General features: G+C 39.2%; 1 protein-coding gene across 2 annotated transcripts in view; it reads left to right on the plus strand.

The window, feature by feature from the left end:
* Nucleotides 1-12,420, plus strand: part of FARSB (phenylalanyl-tRNA synthetase subunit beta) — a 76,878-nt gene that overhangs the window by 24,405 nt on the left and 40,053 nt on the right. For both annotated transcript variants that reach the window (XM_032278036.1, XM_032278037.1), the window contains exons 10-14: nucleotides 677-728; nucleotides 5,017-5,078; nucleotides 5,330-5,537; nucleotides 6,106-6,186; nucleotides 11,137-11,229. In XM_032278036.1, coding sequence (XP_032133927.1) covers nucleotides 677-728; nucleotides 5,017-5,078; nucleotides 5,330-5,537; nucleotides 6,106-6,186; nucleotides 11,137-11,229 — 496 coding nt within the window. The remainder of the gene's footprint in view (nucleotides 1-676; nucleotides 729-5,016; nucleotides 5,079-5,329; nucleotides 5,538-6,105; nucleotides 6,187-11,136; nucleotides 11,230-12,420) is intronic.

Raw genomic sequence — 12,420 nt, forward strand, 5'->3', positions numbered from 1 at the left:
AGCTAATACAATCTGAGAAGGCTTCATGGAGGCAATGAAATTTAAGCTGTGTTTGGGGATCATTAGATTTGAGAATAAATAAATGGAGGAACAGCAGAAGAACAGCTAAACAGAGGTAGAGAAGCATATACAAGAGCAAAGCATGCATCCTGTATCGGTAAGGTTACTGTATTTTTTCCAAAGCGTATTTTTAATTTAGAAAATTATTTAACAAGTCTATATGATCCTTAGTACTAGCATCATAGTTTATTCTAGAATATTAATATAATTGAAAATAAATATATAACTGTAGAAAGCATGATTGAAATTATATGGGCAGCATCAGGTTTTTTTTCAATTGATTTTCATTTCAGTGGTTCTGTCAGTTTTATCATATAGTACACTGCCCTGGTAAAGCCTAGAATGTGGGTATCAATATTGGCAAGGAGCCCCTATAGGATGCATGCTTTGCAGTACTGGAAAATAAACCTTTCAAGTAGGTAGTGCCTGAAAAGGACGTAGGAAGCCTAGGAAATGAAATGATAGAGTAATACTGTATATAGCAACATCAATCCAAACGGTGTTGGAATGGGATAGATGGAATATGGTGAGGCTGTAGTTGTAGCCCAAATGAAAGATTTGATAATCATGGTACATTTTTTTCTTAAGTTTTTTTATTTCTGGCTTTTGTTTTCAGGGTCGAAGCTGCTGAGGTGGTTTTTCCTAATGGAAAATCCTATACCTTTCCAGTAAGTGCTTAAGAAACTTCATGATTATGACAATACTAATGATGATGTCTATAGAGCACTCATGTTCTGTCTGTCTACCCATCCACTGCCCACCCACCTGTGTGCCAGGCACTATACTATGTGCATTACATGGATTTAAGCCTTACGATAATCCTGTGAGGGTAGGTGCTGTTATTATGCTTTTTCCAGATGGAGACCCTGAGACCTTGAGATGTCAAATACCTTGCTTTTTTTTTCTTTTTTGAGACAGAGTCTCACTCTTGTTGCCCAGGCTGGAGTGCAATAGTGTGATCTCGGCTCACCGCAACCTCCGCCTCCTGGGTTTGGGTGATTCTCCTGCCTTAGCCTCCCAAGTAGCCAGGATTACAGGAGCCTGGAACAACACCTGGCTAATTTTGTATTTTTGGTAGAGACGGGGTTTCCTCCATGTTGGTCAGACTGGTCTTGAATTCCCAACTTCAGGTGATCCGCCTGCCTTGGCCTCCCGAGAAAATGCTGGGTGGCCACTGAGTCTGGCTACCTTGTTTATTATTTTAAAGTAGTAGAGCTAGAATCTAAATTCAGACAGTTGTACGCCAGCTGTCAACACACAACATTATACAACAACATTGTGTGATTATAATTCCTATGATTTATTATCTTATTAACTAGTTAACTGAATAGTTTTTTCTTTTTTTTTTTTTTTTTTTTTTTTTTTTTTTTTTGAGACGGAGTTTTGCTCTTGTTACCCAGGCTGGAGTGCAATGGCGCGATCTCGGCTCACCGCAACCTCCGCCTCCCGGGTTCAGGCAATTCTCCTGCCCCAGCCTCCTGACTCGCTGGGATTACAGGCACGCGCCACCATGCCCAGCTAATTTTTTTGTATATTTTAGTAGAGACGGGGTTTCACCATGTTGACCAGGATGGTCTCGATCTCTTGACCTCGTGATCCACCCGCCTCGGCCTCCCACAGTGCTGGGATTACAGGCTTGAGCCACCGCGCCCGGCTGAATAGTTTTTTCTTAATGTTTTTATTCTTTAATTGGCACATAAAAATTTTACATATTTGTGGGGTACAGTGTGATATTTCAGTACATGTATAAAATATGTAATGATCAAACCACGGTGGTTGGCATATCCATCATCTCAGACATTTATTATTTTTTTGTGTTGGGAACATTCCTGGTCTGCTCCTCTACATTTGAAAATATACAATAAACTGTTGTTAATTATATTATAGCACCCTACAGTGCTGTAGAACAATATAACGTATTAACTGGATAATTTATCGTCTCACTCCTTTTAAGATTACTCAACCCTCCAAATGTAATTAGTCTGTTCACACTTGAATTAACAGTTGCTGAAGGCCATCACTGTAGCTAATAAATAATTTCAAATGTATTAATAAGACTAATTTAGTAGTAAGCACACAGTTATTATCAAGACATAAGATCTTGGTAAAAAATTTAAACCCCTTCTTGGGGGGCTTTGTCCCTCCAAGATGACTGTGTTAAGACATAAACAGTATTACAGTCACTTCGTGGTTCTCATTCAGTGAGACCATTCTTTGATGAGCCTTTTCTTCTCCTTTGAATCTTTCACTATTCCCTTGTTATTTATGAAGTATATCACAACCTGAAATAGTTTCTACTATTTAGATAGCTTTTACAGTAGATGAAACCTGCTAAGATCAAAACCTCCCTATTCCAGAAAACATTCGCGTTTAGCATCATATTTTATTCTAGAGCATTAATTATACTTCAAAAGAAACATGGAACTGTATGAAGCATAACTGAAATTATATGGGCAATATCAGTTTTTAAAAGTTGATTTGGATTTAAGTAGCTGTTATCAGTTAGCTTTTGTTATTTAACAAACTACCCCCAAGACTTAATGGCTTAAAACAACAACCATTTATTTATCCCATGATTCTCTTGGTCAATAAAGTAGTTTTCCTGATCTGAGCAAATCTGGCTCATCTCTGCTGGGCTTACCCATATGTAGTCAGTTGACTGGTTGGCTAGCAACTGGATGATCTGGGATGGCCTCATTCTCCTTTGCTTCCTGGCAGTGGCGTCAACAAGTGACGTACCCCTCATCATCCAGCAGACTAGCTTGGACTTTTTTTACGTGGGGTTGGTTGCAGGGTTCCTAGCAGCAAGAGGTTCCAAGCATGGTCGGTGCCCAGGTCTTTTTCAAACATTATTCTGTTGGCCAAAGCCAGTCATTTGGCTAGATTTGAGGGGTGGAGAATAGATGCCATCTCCTGATTGGGAGATTGGCGGTATCACATTGCAAGGCCATGGATACAGAAAGGGGAGAAATTTGTGGCCATTTTTGCAGTTTATGGTTGTAGCAATTAGGATTAGCTGGAAATAGCTTTTTAAATGGTTTTAAAATAATGTCTAAGAAAAATTTCTTTTTCTTTTTCTTTTTTTTTTTTTTTTGAGACGGAGTCTTGCTCTGTCACCAGGCTAGAGTGTAGTGGTGCAATCTCGGCCCACTGCCACCGACACCTCCCGGGTTCAAGTGATTCTTCTGCCTCAGCCTGCTGAATAGCTGGGACTACAGGCATGTGCCACCATGCCCAGCTAATTTTTTGTATTTTTAGTAGAGATGGGATTTCACCATGTTGGCCAGGATGGTCTCGATCTCTTGACCTTGTGGTCTGCCTGCCTCGGCCTCCCAAAGTACTGAGATTACAGGCATGAGCCACCATGCGTGGCCTCTTTTTCTTTTTAACATGAAGACTTGCCAAGTGTTACTAAAAGTGATTATATATTATTGGAAATAAAAGGATAAATATATTTTAATATTTGGGTCATTCTTCTCCTCATGTGGATAATCCCTTAAAATCATTTCTTCGTAATATAGAGCTCTTTTGTAAGTTTGAAATGGTGGGCTTTGAGAAGGAGTACTACGTGAGTGTTTTGCCACGACAGCCAGCTAATTTTTGTATTTTTAGTAGAGATGGAGTTTCGCTATATTGGCCAGGTTGGTCTCAAACTCCTGACCTCAGGTGATCCACATGCCTCTGTCTCCCAAAGTGTTGGGATTACAGGCATGAGCCACCACCTGTAATCCTTGTTACTTCTTCCATGCATGCATTCACTCATTAAATATATATGCCAAGTGCTTATTATCTGATAATCATTTTCTACGCATTGGGCATATAGCACCACTTGAACTCAGCACTTACTATTGTTGTGACCTGGAACTAGTTATTCAGCTAAATTCAAATTCCTTATCTGTCAAATGAGAATACTAATAGCACCTGTTGTGAAAATTAAGTAAGATTATCTTAAAAATGAATCTTGTACTATTCAGCTCATAATAACTATTTAGCTTGCAGTAACTGTTCAGAAAACTTACTTATTACTTGGCAATCTTCATCATGTGCCTCCAAACCCTACAGACCTTGAAAACATGCAGATTGGGTGGGCTTCAATAGCTCTGGTGTCACTGCCACTAGCTATTAAATAAGACCTGCAGTCTGCCTTTCTCACGAGCACTCAGGTGATGCTGGTGCTTCTGTTCTGAGGACTGCATTTTGAGTAGCAAGGCTCTGGACCATTGCCCTTAATTGAATCAAAACAAGTTTTTAAATTTCCTTTTTGCTAGTGGCATTTATACTTTTGAGAGTGATTCAGTGATAAGACAAGGACATTTCCAAAGGTGTTGAAAAGCCTGGGTTTTATGCGTGTGGATTTTCACCTCACTAATATGGTAGAGTTATGTATTTGAAGGAGACTGAGTACCAAATTCATTAGATGCTCCCACCTCTGCTGTCTCTGGAGCAGATTGGTAGCCAGGACTTGGGGCATCATTGTATTTCTCCACCTGGAAATGGTAAGAAAAGAGTATCTTCATCACGCTCTTAGACTTAGTATGATGGATAGTACATTGTGACACTGGAATTATTCTTTCTTGCTCATATCCATCTGCTTGCATAGGATGAGACTGAAAATCTTCCACTGGATTTATAAACATCTTTGGAATGATGTAACACAGCAGTGTTTTACTGTGGGGAATGGAGATTGACTATCTAAAAGGGAAAAATGTTTGGCATTTTATATATTTCCAGGCAGTAAATTGTCTAGCAATCAGAATGTTCATATATGGATCTAATGTAGCAAATGTATTCCTCACAATACTGTTTTTGCAACATCAAGTTTATTTTCAATATGTGGTTCTAATGACAGTTTCTTTGGAACATAATAGAACTGCAGTAATGACTAATTTAATGGAAAAGAATCTAAAGCTGTATCTGATGGGAAATGATTTACTTTTTAAACTCTTTCTCTTTAAGGAACTAGCTTACCGAAAGGAGATAGTGAGAGCTGACCTCATTAACAAAAAAGTGGGAATCAGGTATGCTCTGAAAACTTCATTTACGTATTTACTTTTGGAGGTAATTCAAGAACAAAGTACACATATGACTAATTTTTTTTGCAATTCTTCAGAATCGGTTAAGGAATGATAGAACAGCAGTTAAGATGTCTGGTTTCTGATAGAACTCACAAAGAAAGATTACTATTTCAGCTAGTAGCATATTTTAAAACAAAATGTAAACATTAAAAAAAAATCCAATGAAGTTTATGGTTTGTTCATTCATTTTTCAGAGAAACTCCAGAAAATCTTGCCAAACTTCTGACCAGGATGTATTTAAAATCAGAAGTCATAGGTGATGGGAATCAGATTGAGATTGAAATCCCTCCAACCAGAGCTGACATTATCCATGCATGTGATATTATAGAAGATGCAGCTATTGCTTATGGATATAACAACATTCAGATGACTCTCCCGAAAACATACACCATAGCTAATCAAGTAAGATTGTACCCTTAAATAAACACTCCTTATTGTTAGAAACTGATTATTGAATGCCAGAAAAGCTTCGAGAAAACAGAACGTAGGAATCAAGCAGTATTTGGACATGCTCTGCAATGAGAGGCATTTGCCATGGAGAGGATACAAAACAGATGCCCAGATGATTAGAGTAAGCTGAAAACCTGTGATGACTAGTTCTTTGAAGAAAGACAGGTTTCGAGTTTGGAGCCCTTGTTGAATCTCTAACTCAGGGATTCATTTTCTCAACTTGGGCCTGAAGGCAGAAGCTGTGTGTGGGAGAGGTGGAAGTGGGGATGGTTTGTACATCTGTGTAGGAGCAGAGGGATGGCAGAGCAGTGGGGAGGTAGGAAGTAATATTGGTAGGGAAATGGTGGCATTAGGAGTACATTATTAATAAGGGTGAAAAGGCTTTTAATCTTTTAAACATTTTTATTAAAAACATTTTTTTAATGACATGTTCTGTATAAATCTCCCTTTTAAAAGTCAAGAAATTGTATTGGGGTGAAATAAAGTGGATACTTTTTTTTATTTTTTTTTATTTTTTTAGTTTCCTCTTAATAAGCTCACTGAACTTCTCAGACATGACATGGCAGCCGCTGGCTTCACTGAAGTGCTTACCTTTGCCCTGGTATGTCTTACGTTCTTTTTCTGCCCAGCTGATTGTTAGACTCTCTGAATTATTTATTCTATGATTCTTTATATGAATTTATAAAATCTAGACTGTTGGCCGGGCGCGGTGGCTCAAGCCTGTAATCCCAGCACTTTGGGAGGCCGAGGCGGGTGGATCACGAGGTCAAGAGATCGAGACCATCCTGGTCAACGTGGTGAAACCCCGTCTCTACTAAAAATACAAAAAAAAAAAAAAAAAAAAAATCTAGACTGTTGAAACTTCCAGATTCTGGAAGAATAACTTTGTTACTTGACATTATACAATTCCTGGTAAAGTAATGTTGAAGCATTTCTTTTTACAGCCACAAAAGAACATGAAGTCCTAGAAAAAAAGACCTTAAATGACAGATGACAAAATATTTTATAGTTTCATGTGAGTGTTGAGAGTTCACAATGTATTTCATAACCAAATTTATTAAGTTAGAATATTTGGTCTTAATTTGGTTACAGCTCTGCCCACTAGATGCCGCCCTGGGTAAAAGCTTGTGGACTGTTCCACATTAAATTTATTTCTTTGTCTTTGAACATGTTCACAAACATTTGCTTTGAGTTGAAAAGCTGACATAAAAGGCCTCAATCAGGAAATGACTTTTATTACAAAATCTGAAGGAAATGCCCGTCCCCCACCAGATTTGCTGTTTGAAAGAATAAAATGTGTATGCAATTTGTAGTTCCGTTTTTCCCTCTTGCTGAGCATTTCTGCGGTGCCTACAATATAGTTCTTAAGGATTCAAGTACGTTTAATGATCTGGGGCGGTGGGGGAAGGAAGCTACTTCTTTTTCTCCCCTGCAACTGAGCCCTAGCCCTGAAATTCTCAATCTTTTAGAGTATTTAAGTATTCCAGTTTGCTTCATACTTTGATTTTTCTGATTCAGCAGTCATTTATTCAACATTTATTGGGTATTTATTATATGTCAGGCACTGCACCAATGAGGAAACCTGAGGCTTAGAGAGGATAAGTACGTAGCACGTTTGACACGGACAGCAAGAGAACTGCTGTGTGCCAGGCATCATACTTACATTATCTCATTCTATCATGAGCAGAGTCCTGACCTTTGGCCTCCTAGAACAGTGCCTTTCCATGGTGTCATACTGTGTACAGTAGGTTTCTAATACCATGTCATTCGTCTATGTACACATTTATACACACATTTGTAGTTGTGGGCCTCCATGATATCCTGTAAAATGAAATACCAAAAATAATATTGAGAAAGGCATTTTTATTTTTTAAAACATATGGGTGTCATAGGAATCCATCTCATTTTCCCATGTAGAGAAAACCATGACAGTTCTTTTCCCCACTTCGAATCCTGTTTTTCTTTCTAGAAACAACTGCTGTTAAAACTTGGGTCTGCATTTTTCCCTGCCCTTTTGTATTAGTGGTGCAGTTTGATGTTGTGACCTTGGAGCCTCGCGGGTCTTTGGAGAAGCACAGAGGCTGAGTCCTGTCTAGTGGCGGCTCTGCAGGGAATGTTTACCCTGTGCCAAGGGCTTTGTGTACATGATTCCATTTCTTCTCAGTATACTCCTGTGAAGTAGGCATTCCTGTCTTTCACAGCAGTTAATTTAAGTAACTTGTCCTACGCCATGGCTGTGGATCAGGGATTCCTGCCCATTCCTGTCTGCATCCAAGGCCTGTGACTGAACTGACACACCAGGGATGTTAGAAACAGTCTGTTAAGCTGTCCAAAGTCACTTTAATACATTCATTGTTCATCCCTAGGGGGAAAGGAAGGAGTGAGCTCTTGGACAGTTTCAGATTTGTACTAAATTTTCCTATAGGATTTTCAACATGAAAGATGTTTATGAAGATGTGTATAGGCAAGGCTAAGCATCACTGAGCAAAGATGGTTTATATTTTTAAATCCAGTTTTACACAAGAATAACAACCATTTTCTTTCTGAGACGTAGTCCCTGACTTTCCAAGTGTAAATAATTCACATTTCATCAAAATGATTTTTGCTATATCTGCATAGTAGTTGTAATATTTTCTTTTAAATTGGCTCACTTTTACATTGGCTCATGTACTTCAACCTTGTTATAGGAATAATTTGTAAAAATTATGAGCTTCATTAACTTGTTATATTTTTCTAACACATTAAAATAAACACTAAATATTAACATTAAAAAAAAGTTTCTGGCAGGCACGGTGACTCATGCCTGTGATCCCAGCACTTTGGGAGGCTGAGGTGGGCAGATCGCTTGAGACTAGGAGTTTGAGACCAGCCTAGCCAACATGACAAAACCCCGTCTCTACTAAAAATACAAAAATTAGTCAGACATGGTAGTGGACACCTGTGATCCCAGCTACTTGGGAGGCTGAGGCAGGAGAATCACTTGAACCTGGGAGGTGGAGACTGCAGCAAGCCGAGATTGCACTACCGCACTCCAGCCTGTCTCAAAAAAAAAAACAAAAAAAGTTTCTTACTGTGTACTAACTACTGCCATTGAAGTTAGCTTAATTTAAATTGCTTCTTGTCACTATCCCTTATTATTCATTGCCATGAGAAAACACAAGGTCACTCAGATACACAGCTGCATTGCCGCATGTCTATAGAGCCTTTTTCTTTTACACAGAAAAGACTAGTTTCAGTTGAGAGTAGATTGCTTCAAGTCATTGCATTTCCTAATTAATCAATCACAGTATACCTAAATCTTGCTGTAAAGCCTCTTTATGCTGTGGGGAAAACGCTTATCCCAAGTGTGCGTGCCACCATTCTTCACCTCAGCAGCCACAGCATATCAGGGAGCTGTTTTCTGCTGTGCCTGGATGTGGCTTCAGGATCTTTCTTAAGAAAGCATGGCAAGAAGCACTAGAGCTGACATTGACATGAAATGAATTATTTTTCCATTTCAGTTGGTGTGTACCATTTTGTTTTTATAAATGAAATATAGGCCAACTAGTCCTTGAAAACCAGTTGGAGAAGAGTATAATGAACAATATTGCCTAACACTGGACTACAGTACAATAATCTGATGGTACATCAGATTTTTGTTTTTTTTTTTTTTTTTTTTTGAGACGGAGTTTCGCTCTTGTTACCCAGGCTGGAGTGCAATGGCGCGATCTCGGCTCACCGCAACCTCCGCCTCCCGGGTTCAGGCAATTCTCCTGCCTCAGCCTCCTGAGTAGCTGGGATTACAGGCAGGCGCCACCATGCCCAGCTAATTTTTTGTATTTTTAGTAGAGACGGGGTTTCACCATGTTGACCAGGATGGTCTCGATCTCTTGACCTCGTGATCCGCCCGCCTCGGCCTCCCAAAGTGCTGGGATTACAGGCTTGAGCCACCGCGCCCGGCGGTACATCAGTTTTTATGTTGCATTTTAAATGCTTTTTCAAAAAAGTTAGCATTAATATACATGATAATAGTTTATCCTTGGTAATGATTTGTCATTTATCATCATTGTTGATATTTTTTGAGTGCTTACTCTGTGCCAGGCATCATACTTGCATTTTCTCATTATATCATTTATTATTAGACTTAATGCATCTAAAAGTCTAGTGAGTTTTTAATTTTATAACTTCTTACATTGCTGGTTTCTGAGGGTGACAAGCATCTTTCTCTTTGATGGGTGGGTACTAAGGAATTTATTTGTTATAAGAGTTTCAGAGGCCGGGCGCGGTGGCTCAAGCCTGTAATCCCAGCACTTTGGGAGGCCGAGGCGGGTGGATCACGAGATCAAGAGATCGAGACCATCCTGGTCAACACGGTGAAACCCCGTCTCTACTAAAACTACAAAAAATTAGCTGGGCATGGTGGTGTGTGCCTGTGGTCCCAGCTACTCAGGAGGCTGAGGCAGGAGAATTGCCTGAACCCAGGAGGCGGAGGTTGCGGTGAGCCGAGATCGCGCCATTGCACTCCAGCCTGGGTAACAAGAGCGAAACTCTGTCCCCCCCCCCCCAAAAAAAAGAGTTTCAGGCATGTGCACAGAAGTTAAGTGATACAGTAAAAGAACACTGGGCAGAGTGCCAGTCACTCGAATTTTGTTCTCAGTCCTACTATTCTGCCACAAGTCAATATGGATTTAGCAAGGGTTACAATGGTAGTCAAAATAGAAAGTCATGAAGTACCAAGGAAGGAGAGAAAGTTTCTGACTAGAGTCATTAGGAATATTTTTATGGAAGAGAAGTCATTTAAGTAGGGCCTTAGGGAAGGGCAGCAAGTGGGGGTGGGAGTGCATTTCAGGTAACGTAGGGAAACATAAGGTTTAAGGAATGGCTCGGGCATCATGGGAGATTAGATTGGAAAGGTAAATGGGAAACTAGCTTAGGAAGGGCCCAAGTACAGGTTATACGATCTCCACATGAGAAATTTACTTTAGCTCTGCATGATGGCTAGGACTCGCTGTGAGAGAAGTATTAATGTTAAATCCATCTGCTGTGGGGCTGAGATTGATGTGTGTTTATTTTTAGCTTATTCTTTTTTTTTTTTGAGACGGAGTTTCACTCATGTTACCCAGGCTGGAGTGTAATGGCGCGATCTCGGCTCACCGCAACCTCCGACTCCTGGGTTCAGGCAATTCTCCTGCCTCAGCCTCCTGAGTAGCTGGGATTACAGGCATGCACCACCATGCCCAGCTAATGTTTTTTGTATTTTTAGTAGAGACGGGGTTTCACCATGTTGACCAGGATGGTCTCGATTTCTTGACCTCGTGATCCACCCACCTCGGCCTCCCAAAGTGCTGGGATTACAGGCTTGAGCCTCCGCGTCCGGCTTAGCTTATTCTTTTTGTTTGTATAGTTTTTATTATTATTACTACATTTACTTCAGCTCACATCAGGCCTATTCTTAACTTGCTGATATGTGGAGAGAATATAAATTGCTCTTAGAAGTTGACTTACAGCATTTCTTTTTGTTTTAAACTTAATTGCTTTTCCATATTCATCTATTTTTTTATGTACTTTGCAGTGCTCCCAAGAAGATATTGCTGATAAACTTGGTGTGGATATCTCTGCAACAAAGGCAGTCCACATAAGTAATCCTAAAACAGCTGAATTTCAGGTAAGAATTTTAAGTAGATGAGAATTCAGGTAAAAACTGAGAGGCAGTACCTGAGTTAGGAAAAGTCTCTTCAGTTATTATACCTGAGATGGTGAAATCTTAGAGCTTTTTAATAATATCTTCTTGGGTAAGTTTATAGTTGGTTACTACATGCTTTGCTGCCAAAAATTCTTAAAACTTTAAAAAACAATCTTTTCTTGATTAACTTTATGCTTGGTTCTTACTTGCTTTGTATTATCTGGCCCTGTCTCTTTTGTCTGAACTTTCCATTTCATAATTGATTTTATTTAATACTCTTTTCAGATTTCATCTTTTTTTTTTTAAATTTTTGAGATGGAGTCTCACTCTGTTGCTCAGGCTGGAGTGCAGTGGCATGATCTCGACTGACTGCAGCCTCTGCCTCCTGGGTTCAAGTGATTCTCCTGCATCAGCCTTCCAAGTAGTTAGGATTACAGGTGTGCACCACCGCACTTGGTTGATTTTGGTCTTTTTAGTAGAGACGGGGTTTCACCATATTGGCGAGGCTGGTCCTGAAGTTCTGGCCTCAGTGATCCACCTGCCTTTGCCTCCCAAGGTGCTGGGATTATAGGAATGAGCTACTGCGTCCAGCCAGATTTCATCTCTTTTCCATTCGTTTGTAATAAATAAATCAGAACCTCTTCCCAGTTCCTTTGTAAGTCATTGACTTTGAAATTGCCCATTACATCAGGTCTTGACTGTGCTGCTTATGTCTTTTATTGTAATTGTCTAAGTTTATTGGCAGTTTCATTTAGAGTTTAGGAATATTTAAATGATAATGATACTACTTTAATATTAAGTATTAAGTGATCTGTGTTATAGATTAGGATAATAACTATAAGAGGAGCATATTTTAAGATGATAACAGCTTTGCTTATTAATAACTTTAAATAGTTGTCTCTCTTTTATACTAATAAGCTCTTATTCTCTTTCTCTTGCATATGCAAGCCTATATGTTTTTTAACCCAGACTTTAGAGAAAATCATGTCTTCTAGAATCAAGGGGAAATATTATAATTCGAAGGTTATATTTTAAAGAAGGTTAATGCTGTTATAAATAACACCTGAATTCTGATTTGAAATAGTTTCTTTGTATTTTGGTTTTTACTTCTGCAAAAATAAGGGACTGAGTTAGTTCTAAAAATCTAAGAGTTCGGCAGTGTTTAAATCTAAA

This window comes from Sapajus apella, unplaced genomic scaffold (genome assembly GCF_009761245.1).
Source record: "Sapajus apella isolate SASKATOON/1434 unplaced genomic scaffold, GSC_monkey_1.0 scaffold10, whole genome shotgun sequence".
NCBI lineage: Eukaryota > Metazoa > Chordata > Mammalia > Primates > Cebidae > Sapajus > Sapajus apella.